At 43.6% G+C, this 22,843-nt stretch overlaps 1 protein-coding gene across 1 annotated transcript in view; it reads right to left on the bottom strand.

Moving 5' to 3' along the window:
* Positions 1-679: 679 nt before the first annotated feature.
* The window catches only part of LOC107190531 (dynein heavy chain 2, axonemal), a 45,027-nt gene continuing 22,863 nt past the window's right edge, over positions 680-22,843 (bottom strand). The window contains exons 26-63 of the mRNA XM_015579341.1: positions 22,451-22,675; positions 21,437-21,725; positions 21,220-21,357; positions 20,350-20,520; positions 19,457-19,748; positions 19,286-19,377; positions 18,512-18,715; positions 18,242-18,447; positions 17,380-17,565; positions 17,081-17,300; positions 16,549-16,715; positions 16,185-16,405; positions 16,008-16,117; positions 15,826-15,941; positions 15,611-15,711; positions 15,341-15,519; positions 14,913-15,212; positions 13,940-14,227; positions 12,811-13,001; positions 12,035-12,210; positions 11,397-11,548; positions 10,364-10,528; positions 10,104-10,270; positions 9,284-9,455; positions 8,399-8,611; positions 7,968-8,183; positions 7,686-7,836; positions 7,254-7,403; positions 6,974-7,106; positions 6,129-6,473; positions 5,566-5,838; positions 5,073-5,417; positions 4,702-4,836; positions 4,349-4,625; positions 3,243-3,650; positions 2,459-2,977; positions 933-1,083; positions 680-834 (exon numbers count right to left, since the gene is read on the bottom strand). Coding sequence (XP_015434827.1) covers positions 680-834; positions 933-1,083; positions 2,459-2,977; positions 3,243-3,650; positions 4,349-4,625; positions 4,702-4,836; positions 5,073-5,417; positions 5,566-5,838; positions 6,129-6,473; positions 6,974-7,106; positions 7,254-7,403; positions 7,686-7,836; positions 7,968-8,183; positions 8,399-8,611; positions 9,284-9,455; positions 10,104-10,270; positions 10,364-10,528; positions 11,397-11,548; positions 12,035-12,210; positions 12,811-13,001; positions 13,940-14,227; positions 14,913-15,212; positions 15,341-15,519; positions 15,611-15,711; positions 15,826-15,941; positions 16,008-16,117; positions 16,185-16,405; positions 16,549-16,715; positions 17,081-17,300; positions 17,380-17,565; positions 18,242-18,447; positions 18,512-18,715; positions 19,286-19,377; positions 19,457-19,748; positions 20,350-20,520; positions 21,220-21,357; positions 21,437-21,725; positions 22,451-22,675 — 7,999 coding nt within the window. The remainder of the gene's footprint in view (positions 835-932; positions 1,084-2,458; positions 2,978-3,242; positions 3,651-4,348; positions 4,626-4,701; positions 4,837-5,072; positions 5,418-5,565; positions 5,839-6,128; positions 6,474-6,973; positions 7,107-7,253; positions 7,404-7,685; positions 7,837-7,967; positions 8,184-8,398; positions 8,612-9,283; positions 9,456-10,103; positions 10,271-10,363; positions 10,529-11,396; positions 11,549-12,034; positions 12,211-12,810; positions 13,002-13,939; positions 14,228-14,912; positions 15,213-15,340; positions 15,520-15,610; positions 15,712-15,825; positions 15,942-16,007; positions 16,118-16,184; positions 16,406-16,548; positions 16,716-17,080; positions 17,301-17,379; positions 17,566-18,241; positions 18,448-18,511; positions 18,716-19,285; positions 19,378-19,456; positions 19,749-20,349; positions 20,521-21,219; positions 21,358-21,436; positions 21,726-22,450; positions 22,676-22,843) is intronic.

Genomic DNA, 22,843 nt, shown 5'->3' on the forward strand with positions numbered 1-22,843 from the left:
TGTAGAAATAAATGTTTTCCTGATCTCAGTCACGATCAGGGTGGTTTGTCATATTCTACTGTCTCGATTTATTCATTCTCGTCCCGCGGTTCTATCCTGACTGACTATACAGTCTATGTAACGTCATCAATAAGAAAAACAGGTAAAAGGGTACAAGGGGTCAAAGATGCCCTTAGACTGAACTGGAGTTGCTGGACCATTCGATAGCTAACCAAGTCAATTTTCAACTCACTATTATCTCGACCAGGAGGGTAGCAACAGGGAAAATTCAGATCATCGATTTTTCCTACTATTCTGATTGGAATACAGGAAATTATCGATGAGTGTTCAAAGACTCCTCATCATTGAGTGCTCAGACGTCATCTCCATCACTGGGCACTTGACTAGTCCCACGTCGGATCCCCCAGTGGTAGAGATGACGTCTGAACACCCAGTGCCGAGGAGTCTTCATCGATGATTCACTGTATTTCGAGCAGAAGGGTAGGAAAAATCAATAACCCAAACTTTCCCTATTACTATCCTCCTGGTCGTGATAAAGTGCTGAAAATTGTTTTGGTAATCTAACGAATGGTCCCACACAAGTCCAAATCCTCCTCCTATCAGGCTATACTCTTTACCAATGTTAATAACAAACGGTGACAAAAAAAAAAACAGTGAATACGCAAACGTAGAAAAAACTCTAAGTCGAGAGACTCAGCAGTAGAGCAGTGCCCCGTTTGATCCAGAATTCCGATCCTTCGGGGCCAGCGTTCAGGTCAACAACGACAACGAAAGATGGCCGTCCTTGGTCTCCGCTTCTCTGAGGATAATAGTAGCAGGGGCAGTTGTAGAGTCCTGTGCACACAAATTAAACAGTCCCCATTAACCTGGCAGCAATTTCTTCTTCCCCATCATCTTCCTGTCCAGCCTACGTGACCCACTCTGAGGGTTACCTTTTGTCCTCTTCTTGAGATGCTCCGTGGGTCGAAAGTAAATCACTGGCATGGTGCAGACAAGTTGCATGGGGGCCGGCTCGACGAGCACGCTGTTCTTCTTGTCCCAGCCGGCGCCTTCGAGAAATACCGAGCGTATGTACACGCCGTCCTGTAATGGAATGTACACACAAAGGTTATAAACGCGCGGGTCGTCCCTATTTCCCCGGCGATATCGCGACGATGAATTCTTTATCCTCTTATATTTTTCCTGGTTGCGTTACGGGAGGCAGGTAGGAACGGCGTCAAGGAGGTAATTGGATCGACTTTCGATGTGTACCTATTGACGAAACTGTGCATGAGGATCAACCCTTTCGGTCGTCAGACTTCCGGTTAGAATAGTTCATCTTGTTGTTGTCATAGAACACGCCTTTGATTAAACGTTTCTGCTAAGTACTCTGTTGGATTCTGAATTTATTTTCAATTTACACTTTCAATACTGATTTTTAACCCTCGAATATATATTTATCAGAGAAGAAGCATACGAAGGGAGCGAAACAACATTTCAACATTTATCAACGTTCAATGTTTAACTTCGACAAGCTGGACCGTTTTTATAACACAAGAAAAAGTTAGACGTTGGGCAATAAAATTAAAATAAATGTCCAAATAAATTCATAGAATAGGGTGATTACGAGATTGTCAGGGTTTCACTGTTCACATTGACTTTATTTCTCGGGGTTCGTGTGCAAGATAAGATAAGCAGACCCGAAAGGGTTAGATCGTGTTCAACTCGACTCGCGACGATATTAAATTTCGGAAACGCACGTTGTTGTCTTTGCACCCGCGTTCTTGTCTCACACACGCAGCCCGAGACTAGACTCGGAAGTTTGGAGGTCTTACGCAACTCTGTACATATTGGCGGTGACAATGTGCGAGTTCACCGTAATCTAAGTTCCAAAGTGGTGTACATATTTTGGGTGCAGGCTAATGCGAGTTTTCGCGAGGGAAAATTAGCTGCGGAGAAGAGGAGATTGTTTCGCGAACAACGCCGGTGGACTCCTGGTAGATTGCGTTCTGTGCATGGTAGGTTGAATAACCTCGAACGTTCTATCATTTCGATTTGTTGCGACTGTAACCTGTACTTCATATTGTTCATTCCTAAATCTATAGTTAGCAATGAACTATTTACAGAACAACCCTTTTTGGCCTGCTAGCACCAAACAGAAGTTTATCATTGCTTCCCCTTTTTTTTTAACCCTCCATGACTCACCTTTCCTTTTATGGTACAAGCGAAATTTTTCTCTCAAATATCTCTAAAACGAAAGGATTGTCATTAAAAAAAAAACCTTGCAACATTCAACTTTACCCCTCTCACGTCCAGGCCCCTAAATTGTTACTATAAACTTATGAAACTGATACATATGTTATATCTTGTTATTTTGAATCTGAAAAACGAAGTGTCTTTATCATCTAGAATCAGTTGATCCAGAATCTAGTCAATATTAGTCACCTAAGTTCTGAATTTAACTCAAGTTGCAACATACCACAGGTGGCTCGATGATCGCTGACTCGTCGATGGTGAAAACATTGAACTCCCAGGACAGAGAATCGATGGATACGTTCCATAATCTGGCCGACGTCTGTAGTACAGCGGTGAGAAAACCGGTTGGGAACGTGTACGCGGCCAGCCAGAACAGCAACGGCGGATGGGTGGTTCGCGCCCATTCGTCGAAGTGTTCCACACGGCTGACCAGATCCCTGGTCCAGGCACCCAGTAGCTTCAAGGACGGATAAGCGACCAGCCAGGCCGAGGGAACACGTCCCTCGTAGACGGACGTGAAGATCTCCTCCAATGCGGACGACATCAGGACCAGACCTTTAATTGCCTGCTGAAGATCCCGCAGACTGTTACGTGTCTTACGTAGAAGAATATTGTAGCGTTGTATCTCTTGCAACAGGACCACGTCCAACGGCGACTTCTTCGGCCCTATTAGCTTCTGCGTGGTCTCGTAATCGATGTTATTCGGTATCTTCGACAATATGTCCGCGGTTAGCTGTGTCACCTTTGGAAACAGAAAGACAATATTGCTTATTACGAGATCCTTCCAATCTCGGACTTTGCGTGTAGGTAAATTTAGCTTCGTTATTTTTACTTTAAAAATTTTGCCAATTTAACTATTTATCAGTTCATTGTATTAATTTCTACCACTTAAGTTGGGAAAATGAGAGACGGATGAGGGTTAATAAAGACGATACATTAAATAAAATAAATAAATGAAATTCGTCGAAGATCGACTCAAGATCGTGGATGATTTCTTTTGGGTATACTTTTTCCTCCTTGCTGATCTCCTCGCTGGTGGCCGTCTGAACCTGAAGACCCATCAACGTCTTGAACATATTCCGTGTCTCCATGATCAGACAGGTTATGTCCGCATTCGTGTGTTGACCAAACGCTTCTGGTCTGTCCACGCTGGGCAGCACAGCGATGAAATCGCGGTAGGACTCCAAGGAACCGTCCCGCGGCACGTAATAGGTGGGCAACGATGACAAACGATAATTGGGCACAGTCAGCGCGTCCTCATTGAAATATTGTTGCACGTACGTCATCAGCAACCGGCGATCCCAGTCATCGGTCACGTGACCGCCGTAGCAAACACCAGCAACGAGATATTTCAAGGATTCCCATGGAGTGATTGGATATTCGTCCAGGTAGACCTGGAGGAGATTCTCGGACACCTATCCCAAGGGAAACGATATAATTATCATTTAATGGTCAATATTGTAAGTATCTACCCTCCTGATTATGTTAGACAACCGCTTCGAGTTTCTGAAGTATTATAGACGCTGTTAACTTCAGACTATACACACAGGGAGTCGCAAGATAACCGATGTTACGAGAAAACGTGGCGGAGGTTCTTCACCGTTAGAGCAGTTATCAATCCTTTCAGTTTTATGACACTTCGGCACGAGTTACGGAATATGACCCAGTTTTACGAGTTTACCGATTCAAATAAAACGGAAAAATGACTGGTTATCGTCGTAGCACAAGTAGTCCTTTAAGAGGGAGACAATACAGATAATGATGTACGTGTTTAAATCAGGGACTTCTACTGAAACGAAAATTATACCGGTCTTTTCGGTTGCATCTTCGCCCTATATAAGCCCTACCTTTATAGAAATCGAAAAAATACGGGTATTTATTTCTGTTTTCGGTAATATATCGGTTTCGGTATATCATAATGATTGATGGCATAATACCGGTATCAAAATCATACCGGTTTAAGTCCCTGGTTTAAATTCGTCTTCTGTTTTATTGAAAACGCGTCTCGGATTTTCAGGTTATTCTAGGGGATCCCTGTATAAAAGGTCACGGAGAATCGATACCCAGGTATTTCGATCTCCCCCCAATCAGCGTGTTTCTCGCCGAGTATTACCACAAAGTCCGAGTCGTTGAAGCTGTAGACAACGTTCCAGCCCAATTGCTGGAACTTTTTACGTTCGAGGAGAATCGCATGGAAGAATACCAGGGCGAACAGAAGCTTTTTGTACTTGTGCTTCGTTTGGCATAGCTCGAACTGGGTCTCGGTTATTAAACCGTAAAGACGCTTCATGTTCGCCCTCAGACCTTTCGGCGGTTCGGTGGTCATCTTGATACCCGCCTGAAGGATCGATATAGGGAACTGCGGAGTTGGACTGGAGCTCAGCCACAATCTGTAATTAGCCGGGGGAAACCCTTTCATTATCCGACCGTCTAAATTCGCTTTCGTATGCAAATATCAGGGAGCACCTGAACTGTGGGTGGAGAGTTTTACTGGACCCTAATGTCTCCACGATCTTGTCCAATTTCGGCATCCAGCTGAGCGACAAATGACAGTTGGCTAGAAACACCCATGCCCCTTCTGTCGCTCCGACTTCTATCATTCTGTACCAAGATTTATATGGTCCACGTTAATTTATTACAGTAAATACCCGATAAGTGTTCGAAGACTTCTCGGCACTGAACATTAAATATTTGATAAACTAACGGTCGTATGGAGACCTCTCCTTGTCAGTGCTAAGGAGCCTTCGAACACTCATCGAGGATTTACTGCATTCGATTCTGTGGTAAGAGTGTGTGTTTCATGAGGGAACATTCCTGGAAGGGATATTTGAACGGACCTGGTGGCGATAGGGGATTGTCCTTGACCCAGGGACAGAGTCATAAAATGATTAGTCATCTCCTGGCTGTCGACTAATTGCGTCAAAGTGCTCGTAGGATCCACACCAGGCGAGAGAACAAATATGAGTGGGGTCTGGGCGACGGAATCGTCGAGGACGGCTTTCAGGTCGAGTACCGGGGGCTCCACGAATCTTTGACCGAGATTTATCACGATGAAGTGCGCGACGCAGAAGGAGATTCTATCTGGCCGACAGCTTCGTATCACTAGCATCTTCTGGAATGTGTTGCAGTGCGTTTCCCATTCGGCGACCAGTGGTATCGTTTCTGGTTCCGTGCTGACGTACCTGTCCATTCAAACATCAATTGTTATCCAACCATCAAATTGCCCACAGTAGATCCAAACTATCACAAAATATTTGAATATTCAATCGAGCTTGACTATCGATTAACAGAAGTGTCTCTGGATGAAAAAGTCCTATTCGTCACACGTACCACAGATTCCAATCCCGCGGGAACTGCTCGAACGAGGAGACCAGTCCGTGGAATCCAGGAACCTTGTCCAGCTCGGTGACGTTGTCCCAAGTTTCGTCCGGCAGCCATGGAACCGGCTTGTCCGGCTGATTCTCACGATCCAGAACAATCCCGCCGCGCAACAGAAACCCGTACTCGACGTGGGAAACTTTACCCTGGGCGTCCAATATCTTGATGCACATGTTGAACGAGAACAGCAGCTTGTGATGCTCGAACAGACCGCGACACGTGTTTCTGCGCGCAAGCGGAGAGAAGATTTTCAGAACGTATGTAGAGTAAATCATCGATTAATGTCCGAAGGCTCCTCAGCACTGAACATTAAATATTTCATAAGCTAATGGAGGCTGCAACAAATATCATTAGCTTCAGAATTCCAAGCTTTATCGTTATATAATATATACAGGGTGAACCACGAATCGTGATCAGTAGAGATCAGTGCTGACGAGCCTTCGAACATTCATCGATGATTTACTGTATCATAATACAACCGGAGACGGATCCAGATTTATGGAAGGGTTATATACTTGTACAGGGCGTAAGTGTGATACTCGTTCAGGCTTTCGATCCTCTCCTGGAGCTTTACACTCCTCGGGCTCTTCTCGATAGACAGGACAAACAGGGTGACGTACGCGTCCAATGAGAACTGGTACATCGGATCGATCAGGCTCATGTCGTTCAACACGAAGAATAGTATCGCTGCACGCTGGGCGCACGGTCTGTACTCCTCTCTAGCTAGATCGATCTTTTTCTCGGTACTCTCGGACACCACTAACGATTCTTCGATCGTGGACGCGGTCGCTTTCGAGGATTGCAGGGTGCTCAGTAGATCGAGATCGTCTAAGAGGCTATCGCCGGCCACGTTCAGCAAGCTACGAGTGAAAACAGATCTCATCTTAAGTACAGGATTTCGTATAGCTGTATACAGGGTGTCTCATTTAAGTCGAGTATCTATCTTAATTGTGAAAACACAAAAAATATTTTGTACGTAATCTGAATAGTATATTAAGGGGTCAGTATCCTGTAGACGTTGTTTTTTTTTCGAAGTTTTCGAGGTCACATTTGAAAGTCGTATAGTACACACCTGAGTGTATTTTTTCATGAGCTATATGATGCAATAGGAAAAAATATGTAGTTATTCGAACAAAAAAATAACCTTGAAAACTTCTAAAAAAAAAACAACGCCTGCAGGATACTGACCATTAAAATTATTTTATATGTTTAAAATATTTTGTGCGTTTTCACAGTTAAGAAAGGTATTTGGGAGGTCACACTTCAATGAGGCACCCTGTATTGCACCATGGGGATATTCTTGAGTTGCTTCCGCTATTCCAAAACAGAAAATCGAATTCGAAAGTCGAGTGTGTCTTACTGGAGGATTCGGTCCTCGAGCTCTTTGAGGGTTCGTTTATTGCTCGAGATCGTGATGACCAGATTGTCCTTCTGTTCCTCGAGCTGCGGCTTCTCTTTTCTTACCACGATACCCAGGAGCTGGTCTTCCAGTCCTGCGCACAGGATAATAAGGTCGTGGGTGGTCTTCCTTCTACGCCCCCCTCCACCATCTCTTTCTCTGTTTCTAGAATCTATTTCGTTACCCCCTCCCCCAACCGCTCGATCTATTGGCCTTTTTACCGCCAGGTGGCTTTAGTTACCCTGTTCCTTAATGGCGAAGTTGCATAAAGTCGTCTTAGTGGACACCTCTGGTGCGTAATGGGGATTCGCCAGTTTCGTCGTGATGAACAGACGGAAGTTGCTGTTGTAGGAGATCATCTTTTCGTTGAATTTGATCACCACCTGGTTACCTGTACACAAACAGTGACATAAGATAATTGAATGGGTATCTCGAAGAATGACATATGTTACACATTTTCGAAAGTGGCTTCCCGTAGAGTAAGAGTCAGTGGAATGTAGAAAACGTTTTAACAAAGTTTTTAGTACTCGACCGTGGCATTAGAGGTCAGGAGCTTTAATGGTAAGCAATGTATTGTTTGTAGATTTTCCTGCAACTCTAATTTTAACACACGTCCTTCTTCAAGACACCCGTTCAATTATTCGTATGATAGATTTTGGAAACAGTGGTGTACCTAGAGTGACGAAGGATCTGTCGAGGATCGGGTTCAGAGCGGGATCGATCAGCTCCCCGATGTTCTCCAGAAGTACCGGACGACCGAATTGCAGCGCCTGTTCCAGGACCCTCATGAAATCTGCTTGCCCAAAATCGATCACTTTCAGCGACTGGAAAGGTAATTTCGTTGGTTTCAATTCAATTCCGTTGATTGGACCTTACTATTGCCACTGTAGAAACTCATCTAATTATGTATATGTAACATAGAAGGTAATTGACATTTCTGTTCCTCGATACGTACGTTCTTTGTCTCCATGTTCTTGATCCATTTCACCGCCTGACACTGGGGATCGATCACCAGGGGCCATCTGGTCCCCCTGGTCACGATGATACCGTTCTCCGTGCTGAAGTCGTCCGAAGGTAGGCCTTGGATTCGCCACTCCCTGATTATTGCTGGATCTACCAGGAATTCCTTCAAGTTGAGGTCAGGGGAGGTTGTAATTTCTTTCTCTGTCACCTAAAAGTTTTGTCTCGTCATTGATTAGGCCTGGGTTAGATATTCTATCGCTGGTTAAGAATACGGAATACTTGGAAGGGAGAATCGATCGATGTTCTTCAGCTAGATAGACCTATTTGCTACTTAATTGATGCTCGATAACAAGGATAAGGGCACAGAGACACTCGCGAATTAACGATTATTACTTCGACGAATTCGGATAGGGATCGACTCACCTCCTTCATCCACATGCTTATCAGCTCCTCCCTGTAATTGGACACGAAGGGACCCAAATAGGACACAAAGGCGGTGGATATTAGGCAATCACCTGGCAGCCAGTCGAAGTACGTGGCCAGTGAACCGACCGTGTTCTCCCATCGTATTCGTTCCCCGGAAAGACCGTCGACTAGCATCCCGGCCCGTTCCAGTTTCAGCTTCAATAGCTCCGCCTGAAAACACGCGGTACCGTAAGTAGAATCGAGTCAACGGTGGTTGGAATTTTAACATTTCTACCCCTCTTTGGCAGACTTTGAGACATCGAAGGTTCCCCGCGATATACGCTATGAACGACGAAAATTTTCGTCAGTGTTCCTTTTTTAGAATTCACATGAAAATCCTCAAAACACTGAATCTTACCACATTAAACTCATATCATTTATTTATGAATGATCGTCCATTTAGATTGTAGCCAATTTAGCCTTCGGACAGTGATCGAGGATTTACTGTATTTCGACCGGATCTTCGTAATGCCTACGGCAAATCGAACAAAATTGCCCGAAACATAAAAAGTTCGAGAACAGCAAACACGTGAAACGCAAATAAACCGTGAAATCACTTGGTTGTCCATCCCCAGATGGGTGATAAAGTCCGAAAATTCGCGGGGCCAAATACGGCTCGTGTAAATACAGCCGCGGAGCGTGCGATATCTAGTCAGGACGATATTCCCGCCTATAAACAGCATGCAAACGAAACTTTCCGCGCGACAGCTGAAGCGTGAGTTTATGTAAATAGAACCGTTCGGTGACAAGTCCTCCTTCGTCTTTCGTAGCGGTTCAAGCGCGAACATTTCCACGGGACACCGTTCGCGACCATTTCTCCGCGCGAAGATCGCGTATACTCGCCAGTTTAATTAACTCCTCCTTTTCGCGCATCTTCCCGTCGTACATCTCCTGCAGCTTCTCCAGTTTCTCTTGCAATTTTTCGAATTGATGCATCGCCTCCTTGAGGGCATCCTCCTTCTGCTTCAATGACGCCAGCGCCTCGTACAGCTTCTCCCTCTTCGGCGCGACAATTCTACGGTGACATAGAAGACTCTTCGGTGTAATATGAAATGCCACGTCGTGTCGTGTGGTTCGTTTAAAAATCGCGTGGAATGATTTTGGTGAAACCAGGAGAATGGATACTGCTTCGAATGGGTTTCACAATATTTCAACAGGGACAGAATCCGTTTTTTTTTTTTTAAAGATGAGTGAGATGACAGGAAATAAGATTTATCTGACAACTTGATATTTGGGATTACCAAAAAGTAATGACCTTTGTGGTGAATGTCTTTTTAACTTTTTAAACTAATTTCAGGTGAGTCTAAGTGTCATATTTCGACGGCCGAGAACGTTAAGCTAAAACTTACAAGATCTTGACGAAGGGTTATCGAAGACGACGAGGACTATTCGAGTGAAGAGTACCTTCATATGTATTTAGAAATTTGCAGTGAAGTTTATTAAAAAAAATGACATTACTTTCTGGTACTCCCTAATAATATATGTAAGCTGCATGCTATTGGTATTCCAAGTGTCGAAACGCGAGCAACCCTCGTTATAAGTTCCTCAAGGGAACCAAATCGAGTTCGAACGACTGAAAGGAAAAGTTCACTCTGCCGTTTCTCCCGTAGAATTCGGTGGATTCCTGGAGATCCTTCGAGGCAAGATATTTATCGCTGGTTACCTGAACAGCTTCCCGTATTTCTCCATGGCTATGACCCATATGCAGAGCGACTTCGCGGCGATCGATACCTGGCCGACTTTTTCGGGATCAAATTCGGGATTGGATGTGTACCTGGCGATGGCTCTCAGCGTTCTATCGGATATGTGGTCTTTGTCGAAGTCCCGTAGCTAAAACCGAGTATCCAGATAGGTAACGGAGCAAGAGAGAACCGAATCACGGATATTCCGTGGAGTTGGACATATGCATGGTATATTTCCCACCGTGTTGAGAAAGTTCACGTCAGCAAGCTGACGCTTCGACTCCGCCCAGCTCGGCTCGGAGGTCTTCAGGATCATCACCGCCTCCATTACCATCTCGACTTTCGGCGGCGGACGCGTGAAAGATCTTATTTCGGAGATGTCCTTCTTGCTGAGCGCGTCCAGAGCCTGGAAGGGTCGAAGAGGATATATTTGGGGTTGAGACAGTTCTCGCCAAGGGGAACGACGAGTCAGAGAATCTATACATATGTATGAACTCGAGGGAACAGTGGGCGGACCGAGAAATTTATTTGTGAACGGTATCAATCGAGACATCGCCGTGAATTTCGCGTGAATTCGTTCCTCGAGCTCTCTATTCCTGTCGGTCATTGTACAGGATGTTTCATTTAAGAGTGACCCCTCGAATATCCTTAATTGTGAAAACGCGAAAAATATTTTCTACGTAGTTTGAATAGGATTAATTGTTTAGTATCCTGCAGGCGTTGTTTTGGTTAAATGTTTATTAATAATCGTACCACTCTATAAATTCGGTTTACGTCACCGGTATTCACAGGCTGTTATACTTTTAAATTCCACTCCGAACGACGAAAGAGAAAGTTTCGAGGGACGAGCTGTTCGTAAGGGACGTACGATTCGACGGCGATAAATTCGCGATCAGATGTACGCTTTAAATTTCCCCCTTCAGGGAACTTTTAAACAAAGTAACGAAAGCAAATTTATACAACATCCCCTTCCCCCATCTTATTTCCACCGATGGGGAGGCCACCCCGCTCTGTGGAACTTCCCTCGACTGCATAAAATTCCGACCGAGAAGTACCAGCGCGGACGGTTCAGCTGAAACAAGTTTTATACCGGTCACAATCGAATTCCCTATTTTACCTACCGAGCCGAACGGTTACGCCCCCTTCATCCCCACCCTCATAGACCGTGAATCTGGCAAAGTGGTGCTCAATCATTAAGAGCAAACGAGCTGGAACAGTATTATCGGCGGAACGATAAGAATTAATGTGGGATAGAGGATGGTTGGGTAAGGTACCTTCATGGCCTCGTTCAGAGCTGGTTCGACAGTTTCGAGGTCAGCGCGAGCCAGCTCTTCGAGCGCCTTGCATTCCTTTTGCTCCTCGGCGATCCGATTCGATCTGGCCGTTACGGTTTTCTGCGTCTCGTCGGCGTCCCGTCTCTGATTCACTTGAGAACCACACCGAAAATTAAATGTGTGAACCATTCTCGATTCTATACGATTTGAGGTTATGTTCGAGATTATTGATACAATTTTATGGAGCCCACGGCTGTTGGGGATGGTAAAATTATTAGGGATGGCCTTCTGGAAACTTCGAAACCTTCGAGAACTAAGAAAATTCCGAGTTTCGAGAAGTCGAAACTTTGCGCATTTTTCGTGATTCGAAATTCTTCAAACCAAGATAAGAAAATATATAAAATCGACGAATAAATCCCGAATACTCGGCGCGAGATGCTTCCTGAATGCTCGGTGATCGATTTTGGAAGTTCTTAAAAGTTTCGAAATTTTACAAAGTTCCAATTTTTAAATTTGTCGCCAACCCACCCTTAAAAATAATTATACAACGAACTCTAGGTCATAGAAACCTTCCGTTGCATCGACTTAATTGCAGCCAAATAGTAATACATCATCGTCAGGTGTTGACGCGCGCTCACCTATGGTCACCAGGAACTCTTCGCATTCCCTGGTAGATTTATGAACCTGCTCCTGCGTGACTTCGAGCTCGGCAGCCATTTCATTCACTTTGACTCGGGTGTCGTCGATCTTCGAGAGGCCGTTCCGAAGTTTGTTCGCCTGGTCCGCTAATTCCTGCCTCTTTTCCGCGAGCATTCTGAAATCCAAAAGGACATGACACAATTCCATTGAATCGACAAGTTGTTTTGTACAGGGTGTTTCATTAAACTGAGTCTTTAGACGCAATGAAAATGCGCTCAAAGTTTGTCCTTTCGACAAAAGGTATTATTCTTGTTTCAAAATGGAGGATATCAGAGTTGTTTTCGACCCTTTAAACGGTCTGTGTCACGGTCTTCTTATCGGATAGGTTCAATCGTCCGCGAGCGCAAGCACCGAACTTCCTCGAGGAATATTTTCTGGAAGTTCTAAAATTACGGCGGAAATATTTCGGACGATAAAGCTCACGTCGTACACTCGGTACATGTGGCGAGAGTAACTCGACGGCAATTGGAATCGTTGAACGGAGGAAATAACTTCAAACGAGTTTAACCCTTTAACGCAAAGACACTTGAATCGTTGTTTGAAAATTATACCAAGAAAATATCGATATTAAACCACTTATTTAAAAAATATTTTTAAGTTTATTTTTAACCCTTTAACCCCCAAACACCTTTTTCGGGGAAAAAAATTATTTCTTTCAATTCGTTTATTCAAGTTCATTCGTAGAATTTCAATGGCGACTCTAGCATAGACTCACGTTTTATAGCCAGCGACCAGTTCGAGGAAATTCACCGGTGTCACGTAATTGTACCGCTTCATCTCCATGGCCATTCTACGCGAAAACTGTGACACACTCTCGTGAATTAGAGAGAAGGTCCCCGCTATTCCATCCCGCATACGTTCCTGAAGCGGAGGCAACGGAATCGCCGTCGCGGATTGTCGTGGTTCCTGTTAACAATTTTTTTTTATCAAATTAAGAAAGAAAGCCAAACCTCCTCCATACCCAAAATAACAATTATCATCATTTAAAAAAATAAAAAATAATAAATCACGAAGTATTGTATCAATACGTTCGCTGCCGCCATTTTGTTGGGAAACATTTCTTCACGGGCCACCCTACGTTTCCAACGTTATCGATTAATAGACTGTAGATTTTACGTATTTAAACTATTATACACTCATAGGAATAAAAAAAATACACGATACCAATGTTGTATTTCGTACTTTAAAATATGTATCGATATGGCAACAGTGAGAACGAAAGGGGTAATAACCAAATATAACAGCCGAAGTGACGTGAAAACTCTACCATAAAATACACAAAAGAAAAAAAAACTGAAAATTACGATATCTACTCCGCCGTTAGTTTTCCGTTAAAAATAGTCCAAGCCAGCGGGTGAAGTGAATCGAATACCGCGACAGCAAAGAGGAATTGTCCCGCCGCAAACTCGTGGGGAGGGGCGTCGGCCCGACGAGTCTAGGTCAGCGCGCGACAAATTCAAAAATATTAAGCGGCCGATCGGCGGGAACGCTCGGACGATTGCGTTCCAGAAGGGAAACGCGCTAGACGGTCGCATGATCCGCCCGTTGGGAGGAAGAAGAGGACGATACAGTAGTAGTGGTAGTAGTGGGTGGAACGGCGAGCCATGGAGAGGAAAATAATCGGATTCCACGAAATGGAGAGAGGACCCGTGGAGAAACGCCATCTCTCCGCCTCTCGCTTGGCGGATTGTACGACCGTCTCCTCGATCCTGCGGAAACGAATCGAATGGAATCGATCGCGCGGAAAGAGAGGTTAGGAAATATGGGGGAGGAGGTACAGCGGATGAAAAGGGAAGGGGGAAGAGGTACGACGGACGGAAGGGGCCCGAACACGGAGGACCAACCGCTTTATTTTCGCCGGTGATAGTGAGCGTCAGATTGAGATTCATGAGGAACTTGTTGCCAACTTCGAGCAGAGCTTCCCGCGGCCATTCCAGAAACCAATCGATGGTTGTGCAGTTGATCAGGGCCGGGTACTGGCGTAATCTGTTCCTGAACGCGTCCCCGACCGGGCTCATGCACAGCACCAGATGCATATTGGCGCGCGCCCTCTCGATCAGCAGCGCGTAGATCGTCTCGGTTGTTGGTACACGTCCAGCTTTGATCGCGTCCTTCGACAGTTGCTTTTTAATCTGGCCAGAGAACGAGAAAACGAGAAACACGATGGAGGAGAGCATTGGTGGTGGTCGGGCGAGTAAGGAATTTGCTTGTCGGGAAAATTGTACTTCCCGCGTGGGGATCCAATATGCGCGGACGGATTAGACCGCGGGAAAAAGGGGGAAACGGATGGAGAACGCCAGGAGTAATGTCGGATCGCGAGAGAGGGCAAGAAGTTGGAGATTTGTCGCGATATTGGAACTGGATCCTCCGTTTGTTGGGGTTCGAGGGGATTTTTGAATGTACGTGGGTCGTTTGGAAAGTTGGGTAGGTACTACGGATAATATCATCGGTAGTTCCTGAAATTTTTAGTTCATCCAACATCTTCGTTGTATGGATTCACTGTAACGTATATACTACTGTTATAATGACACGAAGTGTGTTCACAAAAGGCTGTCACCTTTGTGTGACTAAATTATTTACCAATATGGGAATTGTATTTCAAAATTAAAAGAAATTGATTATAAATAGATGATACTACGTCTTATATAAAAGTTTTGGACACCTAAAGAGGATTATATTAAAAAATAAAACGATATAAGTTCTTCATCCACTCCGAACCGAGAACTTTTCAAACGACCCAGGTATCAACTCGTCGATCCTGTCGAATGGGTGAAATGGTATCGAAAGAATAGATTATCTTTAATATCGTAGCTTTACCTCTTCCATTTCGTCGCTTTTAAACAGGTTGGCCACCTCGCCTGTGCTCAATATACTGTTCACAACTTCCAAGAATTGTTCCTCGACTACCTGGGTGTCGTTGAAAAGGAACGACATCGCCTTGTTCTCGACGCCGGTCTTCGAGTACAGAACCTTCAGGTCCTCGCGAAATTCCGGTAGCTTGTACAATTTCGTGACCGAGATTTGGAAGGTGGTCAGCTCGCACATGTAGCCCGCAATCCGTGACAACGATTGTCGTCCGCTACCACCGACTCCCACCAGAAGCATGTTGCCTCGAGGCTATAGGAATCGTATCGAATCATATCAAATATACGAAAGGGCTTATTGCATGTTGAGTAAATAAGTATATAAATAAATAAAGGAAGAAAAGTAAGAAATCGATTAATGGACTGGAATACATCACGAACTTGAGAGATCACGCGAACGATTCGGCATATGTGCTCGATCGCGTCCCGGAAGAGAATAAGATCGAGGCGAACCACACCCGTGGAGGCGTTGTATTCGTCCATTTGCGACTCGATGTGCGTTCTCACGGCGCCGATGTCTGCTAAGTCTTCGTATATGTCCCAGGCGTTCATGAAGCTACCTGTCAGTGTCCATTTTAGGAACAGTAGATTCAGTAATTACCTACGTTGAAGATCATCTTCCCTAGATTAAGGTCATATTTTGAAGCTTACCAAAAATTGGACACCTTTTCTCCGGGCAGATATTACTGAAAGTCATCTCGAAGTATTTTCCAAGCTGACGACTAAGCTCATCCAGGAACCAATCTCTGTCCCTAAAAAGACATTCAACATTCTTATTATCTGTTCCTTATTATAATTTATACATAAATACGAATGAAACTTTATTGAAACCTTCTTTTGCTTGTAGTCTAGTTATGAGTGCTTACTTCTCGTCGATGAGTCTGTCACAGAACACTCGGAACGTCTCGTGCATCCACAATCGAAGGAACGTTGATCTAGAGTATTGGTAGTCTATATGACTGCGCAGCAAACCTTGGAACACCTTTCATAACCCAAACAAAATTCTTAATTCGTAATATTTCTAATAAATTTGTACAGACAATTTTACCTTGGATATGTCTCGTAAATTAAACAGATAGTGCATTTTCGCCGGAGTTGGCAGCATCGTTTGGATGACGTGATTGTAGAGATCGATGGTGGCCAATGTGACCTCGTTACCTGATCAAAAACAGAGATCCTCATTCACAATTTCTACAAAGATACATATTTATCATACGTTACTAACTTATTCCCTTGACTTCCGAATGAAAGTCGGCCAAATGTTGATTCAGCATCGTTCCGTATATCCTCACGATTTGCTTCTCGACGGGGAACGTCATGTTGATAACGTTGAACTTCGTCAGAAGTCGATTCGTGATTACGTTACGTCCCCCGCCAGGTGGGCCCATGGCGGCCATTAAATGCACTCTTTGCACGTACTTCCTGATCTGCTTCCGGCGATCGTACCTTTACAAATAAATCCTCGATTATTCATAATTCCATTACAACACACGAATCATTAATGTTTCGTGTCGTGCATCACAATTAATGGACACAAGAAGAATTGAATATTAGAAAAGTGTAGAAAGAATTGAACGAATCAAATTTACCAGAATCCATATCCTATCAATTGTCGGATGAGTTCCAGGGGCGGCTGGGAGCCATAAGTCTCTTTCATGGGCATGTTGAAGTCATCCATGAAGGAGATCATTTTTTTCCCACTGATTGGGATGTAGATCCCTTTCGTGCGTTTCTCCAGTCTGCTCTCAAGCGTATCCTGAGAAACAATTCTCAAACGTTAACACTAGACTACCGAAGGTGAACGTGTTTTTATTCCTATCAAGTTGATATATAGTTTGTTGAAAATATGTTAATCGATAAATTAACGAACTTCTTCACTAAATATATTGCAATGAAAGTTTCGAAGAATTTCAGAAAATATATCTCTGACTTGAAAAACGAAGCAAAATAAACATTCCAATAAAATTTAATATTATTTATGTATTATTATTACCACAACAGAAATTTCTGTGCAATTCTGTTTTTTCCATATTAGCCTCCAAAATTGTTAATTTGCGTAAACATCCGCTGCCTACTTACAACTCTCGACAGTTGCAATTTTTATGAAGTTACGAGCATCACCTGTATGTTCTTCGAGGTGGTCTGAGCAGACATGTTCAATGTCAGAACGGCATATTTTTCAGTGTTCAAGGAGTTCAGGATTGTATGGAACATCGAGGTCTTCCCTGTGCCCACAGGGCCCACAAGTAACACAGGGAACTCGTTCCTCAGCAGGGAACCGATGATGTACTCGTATCGGACCGTGTCCACAGTCGGGACATTGATTTTGTAGAATGGCGTCCTGCGATTCATCGTGCGTTATTCGGTCAGAAAAAAATTATGGATTCGATATTCGTAGATGGAAATGTCTATCCACGCACCCTGATTGAATCCTCCATGCCTGAGGCAACCTCTCCTCCCACGAGACGAACGCTCGCAGACGAGAGTCGACGAAGTACTCGTAAACGGTGTCGCGGAGTGGAAAAGAGCCCTCGATCTCGCGGATGTAATTGTCCACCCTGTAGCGACCCTCCTCGTTCACGGAACCGCAGATCGACCAGATCATACTGCGAATTTAAACGAAAGTCCACTTGGTTGTTTCGATATTTTTATAACAGGACTCGAGTGAATGGAAATTCATTAGAACTTTTTAAAAATTGACGTTGAGGGGCTGACGATCGATGAGGACTTTGGTCTGTTGGAGATGGGACTTTTTAATAGTGCTACAACTTTCTGTCCAACTGGAAGTTACTAGAAAAAAGAATACACACTACTGTTCATTAGTATTTGTCCTCTTATCGAAGTTTACTTATTTTCGTTTTTACAGTACACTTTCAGAATCTTCAATAAAGGGCCATGAATTTTGCTTGCTTTATGGCCCTCGACTAGCTCCTCTGATAAAGGTCGATTTTTTTTAGTAGAGCGAATTTAATATGGATTTAGAAAAATACTTTTGAGTTGACAATATTCAACACGTTTTCTACCACCATATAGTTTCGAAAATAGTCACACACCACTCTTCGGTAGAATGTTTTTACTTTCTTGATTATATATTTAAAATACATGAAACAACGATAATTAATAACACAAAATATAGGTGAATATTCTGAAACACATTTTGCTTTCATCAAATATAGTACGCTGACTTAAAAATTGGAGGGTGATACGCATATGACGTCTAGTGGGGAACGTGTTAATTAACTCGATGAGATTAACTTTAATTTAACTTGATAGTGTACGTACCAGAAGAAGAACCACATTTTCGTGATATTTGCGAATACGTCTCTGTCCCCTGTGAACTCTACTCCGTTTTCGGGGGTGGCCAGCACCTCGAGAAGCTTGCACAACGATTGAACTGCGTTCAGTTCTGGTACAGGGACCAGTTCCTCGCATTTCAGTCTTTTAAATTCGATGGTAGTGTGCACGTACTCCTCGAACAGTTTCTGCATCTGTCTCGTAAGAAGATCTTACTAGGCTGGAGTGTAAGTATTCCACCATTTCGAGGTATCTTACCTCCTCTGTGAATTCTGGTTTTCCGTTGTATTTTAGTAACCAGGATGTCATGTACGGTTTCCAACCGAGGTCTTTGTAATCGTTGTAGACCATACCAGCTCTGGAAACAGTCGCAGGAGAGGCGACTGCTAGATCCTGAACCTCGAATAATAGGGACACTTGGTCGGGCATCGTGATACGATCATTGTTTATCAGTGTTAAAACCTGGCGAAAGAATTAGCATGATTGTTTTAAAAGGAAAGTCAAGGAACGGGTAAGATCCAATGAAACTGGAGAAGAATCTGAAGGAAACTGACAAAATTTCCGAAGGGAAAACAAAAGATATTCGACGAGACTGGAGAACGAAGGTAAATGGAAACACGATATGGGAGACTGGATTCTAGCTGAGGTCTGCAGAAAATAGAACCTTGGCGAGTTGATAAGCAGGAAAGAAATATACAGTACTGCAGAAAAATTGGAAGAAAATACTGATCGAAAGTGAACCGAGGATCGACTATTTAATAATTCTATGATTTAAACGGTACAATAGAAGACGTAAAGAGATCTGACAGTCATCAGACTATTGCAAATAAGACTATTAAGAAGGTACTGAAGAAAATGTGAACAGATCTGACAGAATCCAACTACTACAAACAAGACTGCTTAATAATTCCATGATCCAGAGGGTACTGAAGAAGATCTAAATAAATCTGACAGAAATTCACCTACTACAAATAAGATCTAACCTCATCAACCAAGTAAAGTTACATTCTACCAAAGTATCATCGAACTTGCTTTATTATCGTCCATGACGCTGTTCATGTTCTCTATCCAGTCAGCGTCCACAGGCCCGTCAAAGAGGATCCATTTCTCGTCAGGTGTGTCCTCTGTGAAAACGTAGACAAGAAGAATTCTATCTGAGTCGGTTCATCGAGCCACCCGATGGGACAAAAATCGGTATTATACCGGAACAGGTTTTCCGCATGATCGAGGATATCACGCCGTCGTGCCATTCGCCAGTCGAGAGATTGTATTCGCCGTACAGCTCGCCGAGGCTCAACGCTTTCGGATTGATGGGATGCACATGGACGACGTTGTGGCCCGGTTTCTTGTCGTTCTTCATGCTGGTCTTCGTGTTCTGCAGTATCTGCCAGGTGACCGTTTTCGCAGTGTTCGACTCGCCGACCATCATCGTCGAGTGTCTCGAGCTCATCGTCTCGTACAGTTCGATAACTTTCGTCAGTATCAGGGGAATAGGCTGCGAACAACGTTAAGTCTGTCGAACTGGGGATGCACCCTACGTGATCGTCTGGGGGACGTTAATGATGTCTGGGAGGGTTGAAATTGCCCATGTAAGGAAATTCGAGTTGGTGAAGGTTGTTGAATTTGGGCCATCGCCTAGACTGTAACTTGTCACGTGTAAGGCTAGGTCCAATTTCGGTGAAGATATTTGCCCAATTTGGTTAATTATCTACAAAGGTGATCGATAAAGTATCGACAATATCCACGGTAATAATATTGATGTCTCTTAAACCCTTAGTTACTCTCGAATTTTAGGTACAACTGGATCCAATGGAGCCAAGCACAGCGATTGACCGAAATTCCGACGATTATTAACAATTCTCCCCGGTGAGATAATAGACTCGATTCAATTTCCACAAGGCGGACGGGAAAACCTGGATTATCGATATTCAATGTGCACCGTTTCAAATTTACAGGCTGGTAATTTCCTCTCGATCGATAGATCGAATTCCTCGATTAAACGACAAGCTTATAAAAATTCGTCGGGGGGAAAGGCATCGTCTACGACCGGCTGGATCGTTTACAACCGGTTTCTCCCCCCCCCCAGACGAGATTACCTGAAGCTTCAGCTTGATCGCCTCCTTGGTTATATAAGCGATAATTTCCTCGTAATCGACGCTCGGCACCTCCACGTCCGGGAATAGATCGCTGGTGATGCCAAGGAACAACGGTAGATCGTCGGATGTGAGTTTAGCGATGTTCATATCCTTCATCGCCAGGATGATCACCTGTGTGTCACAAGAATTCCATTGGTGTCCGGTTGCAATGGTTCACTGACATCTGATGCTCGTCCCGTGACGATAACAATCAGCAAATAGAGACGTTTGCGTGGGTGAGACTCTCTTAGACGAGTTGACAGTGACGGAACGGAGAAAGGAGGAGACGAACAGATCGATGTATCAGGAGAAAATGATGAGGATCTACTGAGTTATTTAGCAGCAGAGAACAAATGGAGATTTTGATTGTATAGAAAGGTAACCTTTCTGCTGGTGGTCTAAATCAGTTCAGAAGAATGATCCTCTGTGATTGGAATAATGGATGACCAACCAACAATATTCCAATTTTAGAGGATTATCCTAAAGACCCTAACTGATAAACGTGACCAAGCTGCTGTGTCCAATAACAAAACCCATTAAATAGATTATACTAATCCTATTAAATAGCAGCCGGTGGATAATGCATTAGGATATCCGCGGGTTTCCAGCAACACAGTAAATCCTCGATGAGTGTCCGAAGACTCTTCAGCACTGACAAGGAGAGGTCCTCAGCTGTAACGCTGACTTTTTAATGACGTTTGGCAATGATATTTGTTTCAGTCGCATATGCTCATTAGTTTATAAAATATTTAATGTTCTGTACCGAGAAGCCTTCGAACACTAATAGAGGATTTACTCTATATATTAAAGTCTGACTTCCTTCGATTTTACCTCGTCATCTGGTAAATTCGGGTAGAGCCTCTTCTTCTTGCCAGCGTACCTGGTCAAAGTCACGATACCTCTCAAACCAAAGTCGTAGTGATACTGTTTGCTGAGCTGTTGCTGGGCCAGCGTGTACAAAGTGAAAACCTGCGGATCGATCCACGTTATTTTTTAATTATTTTCTTGACGACAATGTAGCCAGGACGAACAGGATCATGAACGATACCTTTCTAGCCAAAATTCTGGTGTTCTCGAAACCCTCGCCGAACAGATTGATCTCAGCGATCATGCCACTGTCAGGCACCATCATCGAGATCGGCCGGAACATTGACTTCAGATTGTCTGGTAGCTCTGTTCTACCAGCGTAACCAGGATTCATCGTGATGAAAATACCGCATGTGTGTACCAACGATATCTCCGTGCCCTCGAACACGAATTTGTTCATTTTCTGCGAGATCGCTGTGAGTATAGAGAGTATCTGTTGCGCCACCACCGACAATACCTCGATGTTTATGCTGTCGTTAAGAAGAAAAGGAACTCGATTACCTCGTAAAAATGACGACGGGACGCGAGTGTTCGTTGTGTTATCAACGGGACAGTTGTGTCCACGGTTTATCGATCGATTAAGACGGTGACTGCCACAGTAGAAAAAGCAGTACGTAGTCAGACACACCTTATCTCGTTTTAATTTTAGTTTAATTTAATTCGTATGGGTACAAACCCTATTTTATAATATGCAATTTAACACGTTCCAATACATGGATAGGACAAATAATAGAATAGAATTTAGGTGAGACTTTGAACTATTGAAATCGATTTAAGGGAAGATCCTCTATGTAGAAATGGTGAACTTTGCATTAATTCCCTTAAGTAATGGACTTTAGACTGTTTTAAAAATATGAACTTAATATCATTGCTAGACTATTATGTACCTATATTAAAAACTGGACGACTTAGAACGAAATAATTTGTACCACCGGAAAGATTGATACACTCTGGCTCCGGGGTCCAGATATACGTTCAGTTTATAGAGAATGTTGGTCTTATTTTAAATTATACTGCAATATTAATTTTACTCAAAACTTTGTAACAGTATTTTAATAATCTAATAAGTGTCATCCATATTTGGGTGACGTGGCAGTTAAAGTGTTAAGAAAACGCTTTTCTAAAGTGGCGATTATGCAAAAGTATAAAACGTGAAAATATCAAGTTTGATGGATGCTTCACGGTCTGTACTCACCGATTAAATTCGTCGAAGCAACCCCATGCACCGGTCTGCGCCAGCCCGGAGAACAGCCTCCCCATACTTTTATAGTCCAACCCTTCGGAACAGTTCACCACGATCACGTTGAATCCAAGCGCTTTACCAAGATCCTTCACGGTCTCAGTTTTACCTGTCCCAGCTGGCCCCTTTGGACTGCCACCGCGGTACAGGTGGAGGGCGGTGGTCAGAGTGATGTAGCACCTGTCAACAAGATGGAATCGTTAATTGAAACAGGTTATCACATGTGTGATTCTGCCCTACTCTGTCTTATTATTTTTATTATTTCAGATCTATTATTCACAAACTGCTATGCTCCATACAAATAAAAAGAGTGGTGTACAGTATGGAAAACATAACTTGAACAAATTA

Source organism: Dufourea novaeangliae, unplaced genomic scaffold, assembly GCF_001272555.1.
Source record: "Dufourea novaeangliae isolate 0120121106 unplaced genomic scaffold, ASM127255v1 scaffold187, whole genome shotgun sequence".
NCBI classification, from domain to species: Eukaryota; Metazoa; Arthropoda; class Insecta; order Hymenoptera; family Halictidae; genus Dufourea; species Dufourea novaeangliae.